The sequence below is a fragment of the Oreochromis niloticus genome, linkage group LG20, assembly GCF_001858045.2.
Source record: "Oreochromis niloticus isolate F11D_XX linkage group LG20, O_niloticus_UMD_NMBU, whole genome shotgun sequence".
Classification (NCBI taxonomy): domain Eukaryota; kingdom Metazoa; phylum Chordata; class Actinopteri; order Cichliformes; family Cichlidae; genus Oreochromis; species Oreochromis niloticus.
In genome coordinates, this window is record NC_031984.2 from 10,205,260 (window position 1) to 10,228,579 (window position 23,320).

Here is a 23,320-nt window from a genome sequence, read left to right on the forward strand (position 1 = left end):
TTTTATACGATCTTTAGCTTTTAATACAGGAGCAAATTCACCCCTGACATGGAAATAAATGATGGATTGATGAGTTTGTGGTAACATCCTCAGGCAATCTTAGTTCATGTACATTTTGTGTGGTTGGAATGATAGATGGATGGTTTATTATAGTGTAACATTGAAATGCAGGTAAAATTATATCTCAAAGATGACATATCAATGGGTTGTTTAGAATTTTTAGAGGTTTCTTTTGTTTTGTTTTTTATTTGTTTTTAACATTTTGGAATTTTCTTCTAGGTTAAAGCTTCCTTGCCTGAATTTTTTAGCAGGAAAAGGGAAAATTAAGGTTCTTTTGTGCTACAAACTAAGTGCTAGTTTTCATTTTTCAGTTGCTGAAATATTACAATTTATCCAATAATTAGACTATAAATCTATATTAATTCAACCAAATCATTAAGGATTATGGTTTCACTGTGTCAGCTCTGTGATATAAAGCCTACATTTCCACATGCCACTGATTTTTTTTATAAAGCACCCACTAAGATATTTAATTGATTCACGTTGAGCTGATAAAATGCAGTAAGGCAGTACGGAAGCCCATCAATAAATAGCAAGGAGTTCATTCTCTTTAATAAGCCTTTAAGTGCACATAAATGTTAAGTCATTATTACAATAAATTGTTGTAAATGCATTGTGGTGCAGACGCACTGTAGCTTTTGTGCAGGAGGTAAGATCAGTATGTCTGCGTAGCTTCTCAGCCATCCAGTTCATTGTGGTCTAAGGAGCTTGGACTGAATTGAGGATATTTCACCTCTCATCCAAGAGGCTTCTCCATGTTAAGTCGTTATTATAAAAATTGTTGTAAATGGATTGCAGTGCACCAAAGAAGCCTCTTAAATGCTTGGATAAGAGGTGAAAAATCTAAAAGTAATTTAAAGAAGTCCAGTTGCTTTCTTCACAAGCTCCTTAGAAGGTAAGATCGGCTCTTCCTGAACACTGAAGATTAAAAAAGAAAATTTTTATTTTTCACAACCTGACAACCCAGATGTTCTTATAATGGTTCATAAAGCACTAGTAAATGATTCATAACCCACTAACTATCATTGAAAAATGTGGCAGAAAAAGAGCCGCTTGTGTAGTTAGCTGAAAAGCAGGTGGTTTTGACACTTGACTCGATGGAAGCATTATCAACATTATCTTAAGAGCCATTTATTTTATTGTGCCTGTCCTTTGCTCTGTTCTGTGATGGGAGTCTTCATGGACATCACCACCCTGTGCATCTCCACTCATCCACTCCTGTATCCAGAGAGCAAAGGTGTGACAGAGGTGTGGAAGGATGATGGGAGAGGAACCGGACTCTGTTTGGTTATTATAACAGCTGGTTAATAGTATAATAGCTGGCTGATGAAGATTTAGGTTGTTGTTAACCGGAAGAGAAAACATCTCATGTCCATTACAAACCACAAAGACCTGGCTGTGGTCCTTTCAAACACAGCTCCAGTATCCACAAGGTGGCAGTTTTACACAAACATTCCTCTTGCTTTATTCATTCTGCTTCACTTTTATTTTTGCAGACATGGCCTTGTAAACATTTACAAACATTACTGGCCAATATTTCAACAATAATTTTCAGTTTAAAACTAAACAGGTATTAAATTAGAGCAACACTACACAGAGGGGAATTGTGCAAACACCCTTTTAAAGGGCAGACCTGTTATGTTTGAACTTATTTTCTGTAATATATACAGTGGAAGATGAAATGCTAAGCAAGGTTTAAAACAATGAGGTACAAGCAATCCTTGTGAGCCACAAAACTCAGGCTTCATTTGAGCTAAATGCTCTATTTCAGGCATTTTTTTCTACTCCTTGCTCTGTTTGTTTGTTTTTTTATTACAGCAGCACCACCTGCTGTTCTAACCTTGTGTATGGCATGCAAGGTGCAGCCAATCAGAAGAAAGCTGGCTGAAAAGCAGATGAGCTGAACTGAATTGATGCGAATACAGTATCAGTGAGGAGCTGCAAAAAGACCCGGTATACATATACATATATATATATATGTATATATGTAGAAAATGATTATTCTGAGCTATAAAACATGCAAATGTAGTCTGGTAGAGGCGGATAAAAAATGTGACTGGGAATTAAGATCATTCATTCATAGTAGTAGTTGGTTAGTTGGGTTAATTGCTTGTCAGATTTCCAAAAGGAGAAAGTGGAAGCCAAGGGCAAGAAAACAGCTTAACACTAGAATTACTGAGCCTTTTTTTCCTGGTGCAAGTCCCTACCACTACATTTACTAGCCCTGCGCAAATTTGCGTAAATTCCCCTGAACCTAACACCTCCTAGCACCCTGCTGAGATTTTCACAGGCCTTCAGCGCCATTGTTCTCCTGCTTTTGTTGTGCAAACACACCCTCCCCCAAACCCCAACCAGGAGAGATTCAGGTCTTTCCTTCCAATCATTTTAAGACTCTACAACAAGTACCTGCAGCCTACAACACACCACGGTAGTTTATATGTGCAGTATTTTTCATACGCAATATTAGTTCTTGTCAATCCCTGTCACTACATTGTGTGCCTGTCCATAAAGATATATACACAATGTTGTACATATTATTATATAGCCACTCTGTACATAATATACATGCAGTCTATTTATACATACATACATACATACACACATACATAATACACACACACCAATATTTTTCAATACACGTGTCCATATTTATGTTTCCAGATTGTTTGTATAGTGCACTTTCTATACTGTGCTCTTGGTACAGTTTTTATTTTTATTATTATTTTTGCTGCGTTTGTCTTGCACTGTCCACTTTTCTGCAATGACAATGCAGATTTTCCACCTGTGGGACTAATAAAGACAGATTAGCTACGTTTGTGTTTGTGTTTGTGCAACATTTGCATTTGTTTACTCTGAGTCACGAATTTCTGACACAGGTAAACCTGCTGCGATTCCTGTTGCAGCTGTCTTGCACCTGGCACTGCCTGGCACGAGACACTTCTAAGCACTGAAGTGGAGAATACCTCTCGCTGTGTAGTGTCTTTTGCAAGTTGAGGAAGTTCTCGCCGGACTTTATTCACCGTGCCCAGTAACGTTGTTTTGCACTGCATGAAGACATATTTGATCTCCAAATCCGTGGCCATCCAGAACTTGATCCCAAATTTGTCTGGCTTGGTTGCGATATACTGTGTGAATGGACAACGAACCTTGGTAGGGAACAGCTGTTCATCTATGGTCATGTGTTCTCCTGGAGTGAAACTCTTAGCACAGTTCTCGTTGAAGCGTGTCCAGATGTCGGAGATCGCTGCAAATTTGTCTGTTTTCACCCGTTCTGCCCGCGTGTCCTTGTCATCAAATCGAAGGTGTTGCATAATTGAAATGAATCTATCTCGGGGCATTGTCTCTTTGATTACTGGCACCAGAAATCTTTCTGACCAGCAATCCACAATGGCACCAACGGGACACATGATTGCTCTTACAAACAGGATTGAAATGAATGCCATCAGTTCATGAACTGACAAATTCCAGTCCTGCTCTGATCTGCGGGCTTGACGGACCGTACACTCCCTGATGGGGAGTAATTAAAATAATTAGAGACTGGTAAATTTACATGAAGCTCACTGTAAATGGGTTTATATAAATATCATATGTAATATGTCAATGACAAACCTTAGCAGACTCTGTGGGTCCAGCTGCGCAGTGAAGCACGAGCGATTTGCTACTGCACTGGGCATTCCAATGTCCTCCTCAACCCACACAGTGCCGTCTTTTGCCGTGTGGCAAAAGAACTGAGGGTCCGGAATTTATTTTTTATGTTTTTTGTTTTTTAATTTTTGCTATTTTTACATGAACAGGCAGAGGAGAGAACATGCAAAGCTGGAGAGATCACATATGCTACTCATGTCATTGTATCAGCAACTATTGATTCTGTTTTCACACAATTTTTTTATAAATTAAACAGACTTGTTTTTCCATATATTGTGAATGTGTATCTTTCATATTTGCAGGTCAGTCAATGTGTGGGATATTTTGTATAGATACAGCAAGCATTTTTGAGGGTTGTAACACAGATTTTTCTCTTGGCTTGGATTGGAGCTACTCTGAGTGAACAAATGCAAATGTACCAGGCCTCAAAGATAATGGGTGGTTTGCGAGAATCGAGCTGACGACTTGTGAAAACTTCAACAGGGGTGATTAACACCTCGGGACTCTCACCAGAAAATAAAAAAGTCAGTAATTCTAGGAGGTCTTAGGTTCAGGGGATTTACGCAAATTTGCGCAGGGCTAATAAATCTAGTAGTAGGGACTTGCACCAGGAAAAAAAAGGCTCAGTAATTCTAGTGTTAACACCCCGCTGAGATTTTCACAGGCTTTCAGCTCCATTGTTCTCCTGCTTTTGTTGGAGAACACACCCTCCCCCAACCAGGAGAGATTTGTGTATGTGTAGGAGTGGCATTGCTTGACTACAGCACAGTGCTGTGCATAAAAGCAGACCGACCAGGAGGGAGAACCATTTCTTCTTCGCATTTCTGAGAACGCACAACAGGATGGCCTCCGTATCACTGCCACGCAGGAAGAACCTCTCCACGCAACAGACTTTGGCCTTGCTTCAGGAAATGGACGAAGCGGATTCTGATGGAGGAGGGGTTTCATTTGTCCAGCAGGCCACTGATGCCTCCTCAGAAGAATCTGAAAAGGAGATGGAACAAGAACCCAACATGCCTCCACGGAAGAGGCCCCGTGGTACTGGGAAGCCCAGCCAGAGCCACACGGCAAAAGACGGCACTGTGTGGATTGAGGAGGACATTGGAATGCCCAGTGCAGTAGCAAATCGCTCGTGCTTCACTGCGCGAGCTGGACCCACAGAGTTTGCTAAGGTTTGTCACTGCCATATTACATATGATATTTATATAAACCCATTTACAGTGAGCTTCATGTAAATTTACCATTCTCTATTTGTTTATCTTCCGACAGCGTAAGATTACAAGTGTGCTCCAAAGCTTCCTTTGCCTGTTAGACGTGGGAATGATGCACACCATCAGGGAGTGTACGGTCCGTCAAGCCCGCAGATCAGAGCAGGACTGGAATTTGTCAGTTCATGAACTGATGGCATTCATTTCAATCCTGTTTGTAAGAGCAATCATGTGTCCCGTTGGTGCCATTGTGGATTGCTGGTCAGAAAGATTTCTGGTGCCAGTAATCAAAGAGACAATGCCCCGAGATAGATTCATTTCAATTATGCAACACCTTCGATTTGATGACAAGGACACGCGGGCAGAACGGGTGAAAACAGACAAATTTGCAGCGATCTCCGACATCTGGACACGCTTCAACGAGAACTGTGCTAAGAGTTTCACTCCAGGAGAACACATGACCATAGATGAACAGCTGTTCCCTACCAAGGTTCGTTGTCCATTCACACAGTATATCGCAAACAAGCCAGAAAAATTTGGGATCAAGTTCTGGATGGCCACGGACTTGGACACCAAATATGTCTGCAGTGCATCTCCTTACTTGGGAAAGGACCCCAGTCGTCAGAAGGAAGAGAGGCTGGCAGAGAACGTGGTCATGAAACTGATGGAGCCGTTTTTGGATGATGGGAGAAACGTCACAACGGACAATTTCTTTACTTCACTGTCACTGTCGCACAGACTGCTGCAGCGCAAAACAACGTTACTGGGCACGGTGAATAAAGTCCGGCATGAACTTCCTCAACTTGCACGGATGTATTCTGTAAGAGCAGCAACACGCAGGTGGCCAGTAGCAGTTTTCTATAATATGCTGGACCTGGCGGCGGGGAATGCCTACATTTTGTACACGGCATGTACAGGGTGGAGAGGCAAAAGAAGATTGTTTCTGAGTCTTCTAGCTCAGGAACTTCGTTGCCGATTCATGCAGCACAAGGAAATATTCGCACAGGCTGCTGGAGCTGCTGTGCCAGGGACTGGAAAGACAACGCAGTGCCAGGTGCAAAAGAGCTGCAACAGGAATCGCAGCAGGTTTACCTGTGCAACATGTCACAAATTCACCTGTGCCAAATGCAGGGATGATGAACACTGGGTCTGCAAACGCTGTAAAGTTTGAAACACTTTGAAATAAAACAGACTTGTGTATCAGTATACTTTGAATGTGTGTCTTTTGTATCGATATGGCATGAATTTCTGAAGGCTGTAACACAGAGGTTTGGCCTGCCTTGGATCTGAGTAAACAAATGCCAATGTTGCGCGCACACACACACACACACACACACACACACACACACACACACACACACACAACAAATCTGCATTTATTAGTCCCACAAGTGGAAAATGCAAGAAATAAGCAGCAAAAATAAAAACTGTACAAAGAGCACAGTATAGAAAGTGCACTATACAAACAATCTGGAAACATAAATATGGACACGTGTATTGAAAAATATGTGTGTGTGTGTGTGTGTGTGTGTGTGTGTGTGTGTGTAACTAGACTATGCATATTATGTAAGGTGAGGCTATATAAATATATGTACAACATTGTGTATATATGTTTATGAACAAGCATGCAATGCAGTGACAGGGATTGACAAGAACTAATATTGCATATGAGAAATATTGCACATACCATGGTGTATTGTATGCTGCAGGTAAGGAAAGACCTGAATCTCTCCTGGTTGGGGTTTGGGGGAGGGTGTGTTTGCACAACAAAAGCAGGAGAACAATGGCGCTGAAGGCCTGTGAAAATCTCAGCGGGGTGCTAGGAGGTGTTAGGTTCAGGGAATTTACGCAAATTTAAATTTGCGCAGGGCTAGTAAATGTAGTGGTAGGGACTTGCACCAGGAAAAAAAAGGCTCAGTAATTCTAGTGTTAAATGCTGTAAATCTGTGTGTGCGTCACGTGTGTCTGAGAATTTCAGCGAGTATAATTTAATGGGGGGAGAAATATAGAGAGGGAGGTCTCACCACGGTTGAGTGTCGGGGTGCTGTTGATATCTCCCGCCATGAAAGAAGATTCTGTCTGCTTCCGAACTGTGTCGTTCCACATCCTGCAGATCCGACTCTGGAAGAGGAAGCATAGTGCAGTGAGTGGCGGTAAACAAACAAGTTACATATAGAAACACTGCGGGTAGACTTTGTAATTCAGTGGGGCAGGCCACGATGACTAGGGATGGGTACCGGTATCCGGTGCCATTATGGCAATCATTTTACGTTTCTGAGGATAGTAGGCGGGTCCAGGTACCTACGTTCTTTTAGAGCAGAGCTCCAGATTAAAAATGCTGTACTTCACAGCAAAAGATGCAAACTCAGCAGCCTGCAACAAGTGCTTTAAGAATCACTGCCAGACCCGAAAACCGTCAAAATAAAAGCCTCCAAACTGCCTTTCTACATTAGGCGTATGGGATGATGACAGTATGATAGAAATATGAAAACAAGAGGTAACAAACACTTAAAATGTTATATTTTGTATGGAAATTTACAAAATAAACTTAATAATTTATAATCCTAGGCCTAGACAATATTTTTAATATCGGATTTGTTTTCAAATTCATGCTGGTTTGTAGACACAGTTGAATGTTCTGGGAGAGAGTGTGTAGAATAAACATAATATGTACTCTGACCAAGATAAATAGAGAAAAAAAGAAAAAAAGTAGAGAAAACAACCGGAAGTCCGTTCTAAGCTGCGGTAACGTGACACTGTGACTTCTTCTGTGAGTGCGCTTTGGCAAAGTTTCAGTGCTGAGGATGCAGAGCAGCCAGTCGGGTCTTGCGAGTCTGTGAGCTGTGAATTGTGATATTTTAACACTAGTTTAAAACTGTAATGATCATCTTGGATTTTCTGCTTAAAATCTAAAGAGAAAATGACGAACAAAGACGGCGATAAAAGCCTGAAGACTGCACTCCGCAGCCAGAAACAAGCCAGGGCGCACCAGGAGAAGAAGGATCCATCCTCCAATGATAGCTCCTATTCAAAGGAGGCACAATTCACGGGTCAGTGCGACCCTGTGAAGGAGGTGAAAACTGCGGGACCGCAGGGAAAGAGAGCAGGGAAAGTGTCATCAGGTGTCAGCGCCGAGTGCCAGAGGAGCCCCGGCGCACAGAGGAAACTCTCCGACGCCAGCAACACTTCAGAGGATTTGAGCAAAGACTCCGGCTGCCTGTCGGGGAAACTGTCCTCCTCGGACAGCAGCTCGGAAATCTCTGACTGCCCGTCGGACGGTAACAAGCACGACTCTGACTTAAGCTGGATAGACGGCAAATCTTACGTGACCCCGGATAGCGAGGGCGCAGGCGACGGCAAACCGTGCGCAAAAGCGGCGAGAGATATCTGCGCTCTCCAGGCGGAGGCTGCCGCAGGGGGCTTCAGTTTGTTCAACTCCTCGGGGGCGTTTATGAATCTTATGATGGGGGAAACAACCGAAGACCTCGTCAGGGAAGTGGAAGATCTGAGATCAGAGAACGAGTATTTGAAAGTAAGTTTGATCTAATTTGATTAATTAAATTAGCTTAATGCAATTAGCGAATTCAATTTGGTTTTCACGAAATGCAGCATCTACCTTTCTGCATAAACTCCGTGCATGTAGGTTTTGCTTCTTTATGAGAGCCTGCGAGTTTCTGTGGGAGGACCCTCAGCTCAACAGCCGACTTTCTGCAAATGTTTAGATCAGGCCAGTCTTCTTTAGTGAGCGCAGGGCAAGTGGCTCTAATAGAAGAGTCAAAACTCACTACTGACCTAAATAAATTATGGAACAAACCCACACTTACTCAGATTTTTACAGTAGCTGAGTAACTGCTGACTGAGCTGGTGATTAGATGAGTAACTCCTGACTGCAAGGGCATTTTATTGGTCCAACTGAGGAAATTACTCTGTAACTTGATGCAGCAGGTCACCAGTTTGCAGGAATATGTCTGGAAACTGGGGTTTGATTATAAATTGGTGGTTGCAGAGTTTTTTTAGTGGAGTAGTGCTGAGCAAGTCCATCTACAAGCCCAGTGGTAATGTTTAATTTTCCATTTTCACCTTTAAAGGGATGATCCACTTATTCAGAGTTGTACCTTGATAAAGAAAGGTCATAATTGAAGCTGCTGATGTCAAGATATTCAGACTTTCTGAGTGTGAGTCAAGCTTTCTGAGAAAACGTTTCATGACTTAGAATGTGCTGGAAACAAAATGTACAAAAAATAGCCCCAAATCCCTCTTTCTGCCCTAGATGCTCACTTCTGTGACATAACTTCACCTTGTAAGTGCAGATTCTAACTGTGCTCATTAAAGTAATCAGACACTTTGAAGGGTATGTACAAAGCAGAAAAAGGACATTTAGGCATCAAATTGGAAAATATAACAGTTAGAGCTTAAGTCATAAATCAGTTAGTTGGTTTAATATTAGCTGATATGTTTTTTTTAAAGAATATATTTACAAAAAGATTTTCTGAGTAATTTATACATGGCATCAACCCGTAGTTTGTCCAGTAGATAAGATGTTATTGTTTATAACACTCGAAGCATTGCTTGCAGCACATGCAGCAGAGTAGCATCCCAGCTGAGTGAAGAGTGAATCCATGTTTCACTTAGTTGTTTTCATAAGTCTCTAATGCCACCATAACACCTGGATTTAAGTTAACGGGAAAAATTGGAAAATATAACTTTCTGATATTTACAGTTTTGTGCAAAAGTCTTGAGCCTCATTTATTTATATTTTGCCTCTAAGTAGCCAGACCTTCATGTAACGTTTTTCTTTGGACATTGGCGGCTTTTTTCTGTCAATTTTAGTCCAGTTCTTGTACCTGAGTATTTTCAGAGGATTTTTTAAAATTTATTAATTAATTTTTGTATGTTAACCTACTAAACACAAACCTATGAATCGATCAAGCAAGAAAAACATGCCTAACTCAAAAGATGAAACGGTATTGTGTCTACAGACCACATAGCAAAGAACCCGTTTTAAACTGTATATTTAGGCACTTTGTTACTAGCAGCTTGTCACTCAAGCACATCATTTGTTCCAAATTATTTAGTTGATTCTATGAAAAATCTGTGCTAAAGATGAAACAATTTGGCAGACATAAAATAGTATTTTTCCACTAACGAGGTGATTTCCAAACAACTAAAACTTGGCTCATCTCAGCATGGTGTACTGTAGGAGTGACGGGATGAGGGAAGGGTTAAGGAAGGAAGGAAGGAATACTCAAGGGAGAAAGATGAAGCAAGAGAAGAGGGAGGAAAGAAAAAGTAAGAAAGGAAGGAAGAAAAGAGAGTGGAAAGGAGGGAAGAAAGGAACAAGTGATGGAAGAGGGAAGGATGGAATAGATAAGAAAGGAAAAATCAACAAAGGAAGAAAGGAGGGAAGGAATGATAGAAGGAAGAAGGGCAGGAAGGAAGAAAAAAGGGTACCACAAAAAGGAGAAGGTCAATAAAAAAGGGTAAGGAAAGAAAGCAGAATCAATAGACAAGGAACAAAGGGAGTTAGGAAGGATGGAGGGAAGAGAAGAAGTTGGAGGAAGGAGCCAAGGAAGAAGGAAAGGACTGGATGAAATAAGAAGGGAAAGGGGGAAGAAAGGAAGGAGAAAATGCCTTGACTCATGGTTTAAATATTTCTGTGTCGTCTGTCCCAGGACGAGGTGGAGGAGCTGCGCTGTGAGATGCTGGAAATGCGCGACATGTTCCAGGAGGAGGAGATTTACCAGCTGCAGGAGCTGCGGCTGCAGTTGGAGCAGGCCAACAAGACGTGTCGCATCCTGCAGTACCGCCTCCGCAAGGCCGAGCGCCGCAGCATCCGAGTGGCTCAGACCGGACAGGTGGACGGGGAGCTGGTCCGGAGCCTGGAGCACGACATCAAGGTCAGAAAGTCGGGTGGTCTTTTTGCACAAACTCTCACTGCCAACAGGCTGTAATTAAGCTCCTTCTCTGAAAACCGACTCACCTAAAACATCAAAGTGAACTTTTACTGCAGAACCACAAACCTACTTTCATCGCGGTGCACTAAACGCTGATCGTCTTGTTCATACAGGCTTTAACCCTGAGTCATGGCTGTAAAGTACTCCCTGCTGTTCATCTGCACCACAAGAATGTCATTAGACTGAAAAGTTTTCATCATGCATCCTGTTTATATTTCTGTAGCATAATTACAGCGTGTGGTCGGCTGTTCTGCGTGAGGACTGAACGATAAAAGCAGAGTGATCGTAAGCAGAATCACCGTTGTTGAACTGAGGCAACCAGATTCTGTTTCTGTCAACCAGGCCAGTGTGTGTGCGCACTGTTGGATTCCTTACAGCCTCACCCTCCTTCGCCCCCTCCATCGACTCATGGCTCAGTTCCCGTCACAAGAATTTTCTTGTAAAAGTTTCTCAGCTTTAACCAAACCAACTGCTCTAAAGACTCACTCACTCAGAAAATAACACTCATGAGAAAACAAATAAACAAACAATCAAAAAAAACCCCTTTATTTGCAGCACTTTTACTGTCTTAACCTGCTTTGTGCTTCACCTGCAGGTTGCAAAGAGTGTGTCACTCCGCCTGTACAACGAGCTAGAGGCGGTGCAGAAGAAGAACTCCCACTTGGAGTGGGAAAACGAGGTGCTGCGTGAAAAGACTCAGGAACTGGAAGTGGCCAAGCAGGTCTTACAGACTGAGCTGGATAAAACCAGAGAGGTGAGCATTTTACATTAAAGACCCTTTGGTAAAAATAAATAAATTGAATGAAGAATGTTCGAAGGAGTCCTCAAAAGACAAAAGTCCTGCAGTTTTTTAGAGACTGTCACCTTGGAAAAGTCCTGGCCTGGACAATGTCTGTGGAAGTATTCGAAACAGCTAGCACCACTTTTTACTCACCCTTTGAGATCTTCTTTTAACAGTCACATGATGCCAAATATTTGGAAAGCATCCATAAGTGTTCCTGGTCCCCTAAACCTTCAGGCCCCAGAGGTTTTAGACCAGTCACTCTTACACGGTCATGAAATGACATCTGGTGAAGAGTCACGTATCATTACAGCGTCTTACATACCCCCCTGCACTTTGTCTACCAACTCTCTAGGGGGTTAGAAGACATACTTATTACATACTCTTCTAGGAAAACCAAAGACTGAAGCTGAATTTTTATTTATTTATTTTTTTGGTGAACTTTTCGTTTGTGTTTGACAGCATTTGACAGCAGAAAAACTGCTGGAAGCAGAATTTTCCCTTCTGTCTTGTTTGGTTTTTTTGGATTGTTGATTTTCTTGGCAGCAGAACACTGCAGGTCAGAGCAGGAACTTTACTTTCAGAGAAAATGAGCAGACCACGAGCTTCCCTCAGGGTTTGGGGGGGACCAACTCCTTTACACAATTTGTTGGTTTAGAAATATTTCCAAGACACAGAAAAACTCTGGTAGAAAGGCAGTAACAACAACCAGTAAACTGTTGGGAACTGAAATGCTGAGTCTGCCTTATTGTACATGACGAGAGCCTTCCACTTACCTCCTCTTTTAAACTATTTATATTTGCAGGGAGCTATTGCTCTCCTCTGTTCACAAAAAATAGGGTTTTATTCCTGAATGCATTACATTTCTCAATATTGGCAACACACTGGATGACCTTTTGGTCTGAGAAAAACATCCTAAGGTGCAGTGAAAGTGTCTGTGTGCATGAAAATGTCACGTGATTTCTGCTACAATCCAGTTTCCCTACGTGGACAAATAAATGTATCAATCTAGAGGGAGGAGCTTAGCCATTCAGGCCTCAGAGTAGATCTGCACCAAAAAGAGCCAGCTGAGGTGGTTTGGACCTCCAACCAGGGTGCGTAATTGGTGAGGTGGTACTGAAAGAAAGCCTCAGGGTATACGAAGGATAAGGCTGCAGAGATTATCTCTCGGCTGGATTGGGAATACCTTGGTGTCCCCCAGGAAGCCGTAGCGGAGGTGGATGGGAAGAAGGAGATCATCTTAGACTGCTGCAACTGCAACCAGATGTTTGAGGTTCATGGTGCAGAATTTGATGCCAGAAGGCATGCTGATAAAGTTTAACATGATGATTATCTTATTCTGGGCCTCTCAGTTCATACTCGGTCTCTATCTGCTCCTCCCCTTATAAGACAACTTTCTTCTGATTGGCTGCCCCTCAAAAACAGAAGGTTTGAACAGTTGGTGGGTGGGGCTGGGTGAATGAGACCATATTAAGGATATCCATTCTGAGTGACATCATACAGAGTTAAAAATAGAAAGAGATCTCTTGAAACCAAATGCTTGGTTTCATACTGTTACATTGTAACAGCATATATGACAGAAAAAAAGAAAAGAAAACATGATCCTCTCTAAAAGCTTTGAATTTTCACACTGGATCCTTAATTCATGGATGGTGTGGAGGGAATTTTCAGCCTTAGGTGAGGTACATAGTAACAAACAGCTCTTGTTTATGGTTTCATTACTGACCTTGGGACAGACTGGACTGTTAACTAAATTATTGTGACCTGGAGCTGAAAATGAGAATGAAACGAGTGCATAGATCTGCCAATCAGACACGACAAATCTAATCGAATAGATTAAATAATAATAATAAAAAAAACTCTTTAAAATCTCTCAAGAGCTGCTGATAATCTCAAAAGGGGGTTCTTCATATGCCTCAATGCGTGTCTTTAAGGGATGTGTGTATTTAGGTCAACCTTGAGAGAAACATAAACTTTCATCGCTCGGGTCAGGCATCCTCCTCTCCATTACCCTGCACAGCTGCACCCATCCAGACAGCTGTCCCCCTCATCCCTCTGTCACCCTGATGTCAGGTGACACACGATCCCGGTGCAGATCACTTATATGAGCGGAGGGCTCGGCCGGCAGCTGCCTGGTGCCGGGGATGGGCGAAGCAGCCTGGTATGCTGAACTCCAGGCACAGCTGACATCGTCGGCTGACAGGGCAGGAAAAAAAAGTAGAGAGATTACAAAAATAGACTCACTTTCTTTTTCTTACTGCTCTTATTAAGCTTGGATAAATCTGAATGAGTGTGTATTAGGGCATCCAGAAAGGAGGGTGTTGGTTGGTGCACAGGCATACTGACCTACAGCCATCACTCAGCACGCTTTGATCAAACTTCAGCCTCCACACCCCATCCACCTTTTCTTCTGCCTGCTTTGAGCACCAGTGTGCACTCCGGTGACACGTGTGCGGTTTAATCCAGGATTCGGTGCTTTGGCACGAGCTCAGTCTGCTCCACTCATCTGAGACAGCTGCTAGTCCCTTTGATCCCAACAGGGAAATCCACTTAGATTACCTAATCTAACCAGCAAAAAAACACAGCGTGGATAGATTGTGAAGGAGGGTGAGTATGCCAGAATTTCACTCTGCTGCCGCTGCTGCTGCTCGATGTTTGTGAGGCTGTTTGAGTGAAACGTAAATGTGTAGCTGCACAAGCTGAGCATAGACTTGTAGTAAGAGGACAAAAGCTGAAACAAAGACAATAATTTTACAGTTAAAGAAATATTACCATTTAATTCCATCTTTACTTATTAGGAACAACAAATTTCCGGTCACAGTAACCCAAATCCATCGAGCCTCCAGGCCCACCAGCCTTGAATTCAAAAAGTGTAACTCCCTCTCTGTTTTTGCTCCTTCTAGCCTGACTATTATTAACACAGTGAAATCCTGTTGAGTGTTTAAGAGGAAGACAATGCTGCCTGACAGAAGCTTACATTCCTGTCATACTCAGACCTACAAACTGACTCAAGTAGAGACGGGAAGGACTCGGAGGGGAGAAAATGTCACATTTAGCGCCTTTTAGGCATCTCTGAGAAGTAGTGCAAGAGCATGATGAATATTTACTTAAAGGATTAGCTAAACATTTTGGGAAATATGCTTATTTGCTTTCTTGCTGAGAAGATCAGCACGACTTTCATGCCTGCAGAGGTTTGAAAATCCTTCTACAACATTTTTAAAGCTTATTAATTAGCATTTTATATCTAATTTGTTTAATTTACACAGAAAATAACAGAAGAATGAACGTGTTGCGGTTAGCAAGGCTCCAGGAAGTCGTGGTGTCCAGCTCATAAACTCATGTTACACAAACATCATGTAAATTTAGAATTTTTAAACATGCTATACCCTCTCACTGAACAAATTTTAGTGTGTTAGAAATTTTCTTATGTAATCATCAGAAACAAATGTTGAACTATTCCTTTACCTGCCTTTATATTTTTAAATTAAACTTCAGATTTGTCTTTTCCTTGTTTTCAGTGATGTAAAGAGCAAGAAACTAAGTACAGCCTTACTGGTTCTATAGGTATTAAGAGGGACAGTAGCAGCCAGGTGCTGTTAATCAAATGTAAGTGATTGATTGATCATCAGCATGCTATAAAAACAGAGGTTTTGATAGTTTCCTGTTCTGGACCGTTCAGGTATGTTAACAAAATGCCACAGTATTGTAGGCAAATTTCCGCCAATTTGCTGTGCAGTTGGAGGGAATTTGCTGGGACATCCAAGGTCAGACTAAGCAACGTTCATGAAACTACAAAAAACCTAGAACCTGCATCTCAGACTCTACGAACCTCAGTTGGTATGTCAAATGTTCAAGTTCGTAACAGTAAAATCAGAAAAAGGCCGAGAATTGCTGGGAAAAATCATCTTCTTTGTAAAAAGGACACAGCAGCATGGCTTAGACTTCTGCAACAATGTCCTTTGGACAAATGAGACCAGTTTGGAGATGTTTGGTCATAATTCACGGCCAAACACAACAGATCAGCACAAAAACCTCATACCAGCTGTCAGCACAGTGGTGAGGAGCGATGACGTGAACTTGTTCTGCAGTCACTAGATCTGTGAACTGTCTATAGTTTATAGTTTATAGTTTATTTATGTATATAGCACATTTAATTACAACAGGAACGTTGACCAAAGTGCTGTACAAGAATACAAAATACCTAGTAAAATAACTAATAATATTGATAGCAAACATCAAATATGAATTAACAAATAACTCTCATGCTGTATTAAAAGCCAGTAAATACAAATGTGTTTTAAAATAAGATTTAAAAAGATTGACAGTAGGAGCTTGTCTGATGTGTAGGGGTAAATTATTCCATACCTTAGGCACTACGCCTGCAAATGCTCGATCGCCTCTATGAACCAGCCTCGACCTTGGTATGGCTAAAAGCAAAAGATCACTTGATCTAAGAGATCTAAAGGGGGCATAAGGCTGCAAGAGGTCAGATAAATACCCGGGAGCCTGTCCATTCAGGGCTTTGTAAGTCAACAATAAAATTTTAAAATTAATTCTGAAGTGAACAGGGAGCCAATGAAGAGAGGCAAGCACTGGGGAAATATGTTCACATCTTTTAGTATGTGTCAGAAGACCATGAACTCCTCAAACATGAGGCCACCTGTCAGACAGCTAAAACACAGAAGCACATCTACAACAGACTGACTGAAAAAGAAAAGAATCAAGGTTACAATGGCCAAGTCAAAGTCCAGACCTCAACATGACTGAAATGCTGTTGAACGTTAACGGAGCTGTGCAAAAGTGAATCCCCGCAAACCTCAAAGAACTGAAGCGACTTTGTAAAGAAGAGGGGGCCAAAAATGATGTGAGAGACATGCGAAACACCGTTACACTGTTACTTCAAGTTACTGAATGAAGTTATTGCAACCCCCACTAACCTGCTGTTCAAGTCAGTCAAGAGGAAAGTTGGCCTGCATTCTTTCTCATGTCCAGCAGGAGGTGACTCCCCTGGTTTTAATAAGACTGTTTATATAGAAATATCTAAAAACAATTTTTAAAAAAAGATTCTTTGGATAACTTTCTTGATGAGTTTATGGTCTTAGTTTATAGTTTAAGTTCTTATTTAATAGAGTTAGATGAATTATAAATCAAGCAAAGCTACTCTTTGAGTAAAGGACAAAAATATGGTACTGGAAATGAGCAGAAGTCGTCCTCATCAGGTTTCTAACTAATATCTCTATGCGTCATCAGTGTTCTTTCATCATTTATATCACAGATTTAGAATAAAAATGTAATGTAGAAAAAGTTTTTTTCATTAATATCTTTATTTAATTTCACACAGTTGTGGTTAAAAAGAAAAACCAAAAGAAAGAAACAAACATAAACACAAAGACGTCTCGATGCGTGCTCAATCATCCAGGTAAGGAAATTTAGTTTCGCAGACTGAAGAAGTCACTTGGATGAGGGACAAAACATTTCTCCCACTAAAAAGCTACGTCCAGATGAACAGAGTCGACTTTTTGGGATAAATACAAAGAAGTTCGCTCCAGAAAATCTTAACCTAGTAAACTATCACTGTTTGTCTTGTGTGTGTGATCAAACTCTTATTTTTATTCCTTAGAGCTCTTTGAAGAGGAAAAGCATCAGATCGACGGCCAGCAGGGCAGAGAAGAGGCTCTCTCAGCAGATTGAGGTTTGTATATTTGTTTCTAAACATGGCTGCATCCGTGAGTTACTTCATGTCATCATGACTGTCGTCACTGCTGTTTGATTTGCCAAAAGGATGACAGCGCCGATCTCAAGTGCCAACTCCACTTTGCCAAAGAGGAATTAGCTCTCATGTGCAAGAAGCTCACCAAATTGGTATCAGAGAGTGAGGTGATGCGCGAGGAGCTGGCCAAATACCGCTCAGCCTACGGTGACGTGGACGCCGCCCAATCACCTGAAGGCAAGCAAAGCTACGCCCACGCCAGGGAGGCGGAGGTCAAAGTTCATCTTAAACTGGTGGAAGAGGAGGCCACACTTCTGAGCCGGCGCATCGTTGAACTGGAGGTGGAGAACCGTGGTCTGCGAGCAGAAATGAGCGACCTCAGGGAGAAAATTGGAGGTGGAGGAGGAGGAGGAGGGGAAGAGCAGGATGAAGAGAATCGGGATGTTTCGGAGGGAAATATGACAGCGAGTGTTGCGATGAAGGACACCGATGGAAAGGAGAAAAGCATAAAAAAGGGACCCGTGATGTACGAGCGGGGTCAGGATGAAGGGTCCGAGAAAAGAAAAGGCGATGAGGAGACTGAAAGGATGATCACTCGAGAGGGTCCTGTGGGAGGCGAGTGGGATCCCTTAGACACTCAAGAGAGTGATGACAACAAAAAACTCCAAGAGATGACTTTGAAGGACTATGAAGCTCTGCTTGCTCTCAGAGACCATGCCTGCATTTTGAGTTCAGCCATACAGCTCCTGATTACATCACCCAAAAATGGCCACAGCTCGTCTCCCTCGCGCACGTTCGCCTCACCAGTAGACTGTAACGGAAAGGCACAGAAGATTTCTCTGAATGAGGCTTTGGAACTTTTAGAGGCGATGCTGTTGGCTTTCATCGGGCGCGTAGAGATGCTTCTAACAGCCAAAGATACACAGTTAAACTCAGTTAAGAAGGAGGTGTGGGACTCCTACAGTTTTCCTTTCCTATGTGGAAATCCTGACGTGGAGTCAGAGAGTAAGCAGGAGTGTGGAGAGCCGAAGAAGACAGAAAAACAATTGAGGAAAGCACCTTCTGTTCAACGGGGCCTCGGTGAGAAGTGCAGGGATCCAAAAACGCAGCTTTCATTGCAGATTCTTTGGATCCTCCATCAGTGGTGTCAAGTCAAAGGACCTGACATGGAAGGAAAACAGGTACAGTGACAGATGGTGTGAATAAACTCTGCTCGTGCTCATTATAACACTAAAAAAAACCACGCAAAGCTGTCGAATATTCAAATATATTTGGGCTTTTTTATTCAGGATAGAGAGAAAGCAATGTCAGTGCTGAAAGGATTGTTGCAAGACCTCGCTGCAGAGCTTCAGGATGAGCGGATTGAATGTGACAGTGAGGCCAAGGCCACGCCGGGCAAGCCAGCTGAGGTAAGGATGGTGTTTACGCCTCAGGCATGTGTGCCCCGCTGTGTGTGAGGCTGCGTGATACAGCGGGAAGTCCTGCCGATGATCTGTCTCCCTGGCCTCGTGTCCGCCTGACAGTCGGTTCAGCGGGCATCATGAAAACACTCATGCCAGAGTATTTAGGCTAATCTCTTGTAGGGGGCTGCAGCCAAACAGGACAGGCATTTTCAAACATACAGCACGAAAACGCTCAAATGATTCTCTGCAGTCATTCAAGTTCTTCTGAATGATCATTTCCATCTCCTTTGTTATTCAATAAAGAAAAGCAGTTTTGATGCACAGCATGATTTAGGATCAGATTTATTATTTCAACAGCTTTTTTTCCTTCGTAACCCACTGACTGGACTGTAATCCCTATTTTACTCTTAACTCTTTTACTTAACATTTAGTTTGAAGTGATGAAAAAAATAAAGACTCTACAGGCTCTCCAGCAGCTTTATTAGGCTTTATTGGAGCCTTATTGGAGCCTATATGTCTCTGGAGTTATCTCTGTTATGAGTTTATGATGCTTTGTCCTGATAACGAACTGCAAATTCAAATGTTTCTGAAGGTTTGGTTAGTTAATAACACAGATGTGCCAGAATAACAAACAACTATAGATGCGTGATATTAATTATTAAACCCTAATGTAATTGTTAGTGTTAAATTATCAAGAACAAATAAGGGGATGCGAGGGAAACATAATTGATTTTGCAGACAACGGGCTTTAAAGTGACAGCTCACCCAAGAGAGACAGCTTAGATATTTGTGTGTCAGCTGCCCAGTTTTGGAGCACTGACGCTCACATCGCGGCAAAACAAAGCATCAACACTTCTTTGCAGAAATCATGACCTGGTTTCTCATAAATATCAAGGACCCTTCTTGTGAGCAGTGGTTTTTAGATGTTATCTAAATAAATGTGGAGAAAGCTCTATATTAATTACAATCATCAGTGGAATGTTAAAAAGTGGCGAATCAGCACAAAAATACTAAATGTTTTGCTGGGTTTTTTTCCCTAAAAGGTTTAAAAAGCTTTTTTTTTCTTGCAAGTTTTACTCTTACACCACATGCAATTAGATGACAATATAGCTTTAATAATGAGAGTGGACAGATGATCAACACCAACAACAAAAGTAAAGTAAAGTTCACCATTACATCCAGTTAGCCATGCAAGCATGAATAGAACAGTAGACTGGAGTGATTGAGTGTATCTGACTGACAGCACAAGGTTAAAACTGTGTAAACCTCAACTGTGCATGCATCTGTGAAACAACATGATTGGCTCTTTTGTCTCCCAGTGGTGATTGGCTATTTGGTGGAATGGGCGGGACAATTGCAACTTTCACTATATCACATTTCTGTCTCTTTTAATCATCCTGTCAGATGCTCTGTTTGTTCTGTACAGTGAAGCAGTGGCGGATGAACACACTAAAAAGAAATAGTCCCTACACAAAATTGCTTACAACAAGTTTGTAGATTTTTTTTCTTGGGTTTTAGTTTCTGATGACAAATTGCTGAGATGCAAAAAATGTGGTGGTGGTCCGTGAACTGTTAAATGTGGTAAACTGCCCATTTAAGCAACAAATATCAGGCTCATGTTGACACTATATGTGGGGCACAAAAACATTTTTGTGCAGTCCACTAGATAGTTATTGACAGATTTCAGCGTGGACTGAAAGTTTAAATCTGAAGTATCTTATGTAATGTTTGGTGATATTTTCTTTCTCTCTTGGCTCAGCATCGTGTTGGTGGTGTTTTTCAATATGGTCGACACCGTGAAGCTAACAGGTCTGTGTTGTTCCACAAACTTTCATATCTTTTTCATAAGTTCATTGAAGTTGTAACTCATACATCACCTGATGTCTTTGTGTTTTTTTACAAAAAAAATCAGAACCTGCAGCTCGACAGGAAAAAGACTCAGACGGCAGTTTCCTCCGTGCAGCTCTCAGAGGAAGAACTGGTGCTATCTGAGCCAAGAGGCTGCCCAGCTTGACCGAGAGGACCCGGTTAAGACGTGGGACCATCTAATCATGCCGCTTAGCTTCCCTGATCTTGACTTTGAGCAGATGTCCTTGGACAGAAGCCATACTGCTCCAGAGAAGTCTACCGTCCGCATCTACTACAGCCCCCCGTCGGCCCGCAGAGTCCAGCTGGCTCAGCTGAAGCAAAGCCCAGACAGAGGATCGGTGGACGCGCCCTCTCCCTGGTGCACACCGCCAACCTCCTTCTCACAGCTCTGTCTGGGCTCATCTGCCAATCTGAGCGATGACATGAAGGAAATGACGGCAGGCTGGAGGCAGAAGCGTCAAGACAGCCCACAGGAAAAGAGAGAAAGATTAGCAGGCCGGGGCTGGGTGGATGTATCCTGCTCCGGTACTCAGACCCACATGAAACCACAGATGGTGAGTGTTGGTCAGCAGACAGATGCGACTCAGGGGTCGAGCACCACGAGAAGCAGTCCTTCTCGAGCCCTGAACTCCCCTCTGGTCTCTGCCCGCTCTCACCACATCTCTGCCTCACTGGAGGGCATAACAGGCCGAGTGGAGAGGTCCAGACACTCCACCTCCTCGCCTAAACTGTACCGAAGACAGTCTCTCCCCTCTCCCTCCAATCTGAGCTCCCCATCCTCTGCATCTACCTCTAGAGATCGAGCTCTGTGGAACCTGGCACATCAAAATCAGTCCGGCCTTGCGTGGACTCGACAAACCAGCTCCCGAGCAGGTGCTGGACAGAGCCACGGCTCCCTGAGCAACGCCAAGCTGCCCGCCAAGTCCACCGGAGCCAACCGGTACGGCTTGGTGACAGAGTTCCTGCGTAGGGTGAGCGGGCGGGCAGACAAACCAGTGCCGGGGTCAGGGCAGAAAGCTAAAAGTAGCACGAGGAACCTGGAACGCGTTCCAACAAGGCCTCCCGCTGCCCCGCTCCAGAGGAACGACAGCGTGACCAGGATCGTTAACCAGAGGTTCATGAAGCAGAGAGAGGAGGCCACCAAAGCCCAGAAGGAGGAGAAGGGAAGCAGCCTGAACCAGGGTGTCAAAAATGGCCTGAGCACCGTCACAGCAGAGGTAAGTGGGAATTACAAATACAGACAGGGCTCCCACCCGTTGCACATACATTCATCTCATTATACAAAACATAGACCATGCTTGATATTAGCAACCTCCGCCCCATCATAAAAACATATTAATGACAGAACATAAGGCCAGCAGGTCCAAGTCAATACGTTTCTTCTCTCTGATTGACCAGGAGAAGAGCTACGAGTGCAGCTCCAGCAGCACACTCACCTTCTGCTTCGCTCGTCCGTCTCGCTCCACGCAGAAACAAACATCAAACCCGACCAAACTCCAGCGGCACAGGTACTCGCCTCCGGTCAGAGCAGCTGCAGACTCCACCTGCGGCTGAACATGATGGGAAACGGCAGCTTTCACACTGACACCACAGACAAATTTAGTCTGTAGGCTCGAAAACGTAAATTCAGCTTTTTGTGGGATGTTTAGGAGAGCTTAAAGAAAACTCATAGAGCTTTTGGTGCAATTAAAGTCACTCATCTTCATTCACAGATGGGCTTAACCCTTAATTCAGTTACTTATAATTGCTTTTGTAATATCTTTACTGTATTTTGTAGATAATAACTTTATGTTATATTCAATAAACAACTAACAAGTTGATTGTGATCATGTGTGTGTTGAGTTCCCCCTGGTTTCATTTGAGCTTCAGAAACTGGTTTCCTCTGCAGTAACCGGCTCTTTCAGGGCAGGGCTGCTGGTTGTTACATCACATGCTCAAAAAAGAAAACCGCTAAGATGATAATAAGATTTCCTCGCCTGTCAGGACCATGACCCAACCTCGGTTCCTCTCTCTTTAATCGACACATTAAAAAAACTGAACTGAGCTCATCAAGGATAACTTAAAAATAAAAATGTGTGTTAGCGGCAGCAGGTCTGGCTTTCCTGGAGCAGATCAGCTGCAGCACTTCCTCCTTCAGCTGGCAGCCGGCCAATGATGGTGGTGGTCAAGGACAGGGCGGAGGAGGAGGAGGTGCGCAATCACACGGGGGTCACATTTCTGCTAACAACATGTGTTCATCCTCTGTTACCCACAGCACATACACAGCAGTGTGGGCTACGTCCCAAAAGAGTTCACGCATAACCCACCAGACACAAAATACTCAAAAACACACATGAAAGGTTTAAAGAATGCAAAAAACAAATTTCCTGCTGTGCAAAAAAACAACCCTGCTAAACTCCAATCGATTTGTCTCAGAAATTCTTCATATCCTGTCAATTTGTTTTGCCTAATTTGATTATTTGCCTTTTTCCTGTGGGAATTCACATTGCTTCACTACACATTATATTCCTGCAGCACTTTTTAGTGCTTTGTAGCTAACATTCAGAATCCAGCGAATGCATCTGGAGCAATTTAAGGGTAATTTTCTTGTCCAAGGTTACTTTGGCATGCAGAGTAAGTAGTAGATGACTTGCTTTACTTTCTGAGCCACAGCCAGCCCAACCTCCACTCCATTTTACATTTTTATCATA

General features: G+C 42.7%; 1 protein-coding gene across 2 annotated transcripts; it reads left to right on the top strand.

Moving 5' to 3' along the window:
- The first annotated feature begins 6,773 nt into the window (after positions 1-6,773).
- On the top strand, positions 6,774-22,450 carry si:ch211-197l9.2 (uncharacterized). 2 transcript variants are annotated; one of them, XM_019349651.2, is made up of 10 exons: positions 6,774-7,056; positions 7,829-8,445; positions 10,586-10,810; positions 11,463-11,621; positions 17,269-17,340; positions 17,430-18,539; positions 18,648-18,767; positions 20,521-20,570; positions 20,674-21,847; positions 22,029-22,450. In XM_019349651.2, exons 2-10 carry the CDS (start codon positions 7,834-7,836, stop codon positions 22,182-22,184), a joined length of 3,678 nt encoding a protein of 1,225 aa, XP_019205196.1. In that variant the 5' UTR covers positions 6,774-7,056; positions 7,829-7,833; the 3' UTR covers positions 22,185-22,450. The 2 variants fall into 2 exon arrangements, with proteins under 2 accessions (XP_019205196.1, XP_005448530.1); XM_005448473.4 differs by lacking the exon at positions 6,774-7,056 and having other exon boundaries at positions 7,678-8,445.
- Positions 22,451-23,320: the final 870 nt, after the last annotated feature.

Coding starts and splice junctions, on each gene's coding strand:
- si:ch211-197l9.2 (XM_019349651.2), top strand. CDS start 7,834: ATGACGAACAAAGACGGCGATAAAAGCCTGAAGACTGCACTCCGCAGC. Junction 8,446..10,585: donor CAGAGAACGAGTATTTGAAA/GTAAGTTTGATC, acceptor CGTCTGTCCCAG/GACGAGGTGGAGGAGCTGCG. Junction 17,341..17,429: donor GGCTCTCTCAGCAGATTGAG/GTTTGTATATTT, acceptor ATTTGCCAAAAG/GATGACAGCGCCGATCTCAA.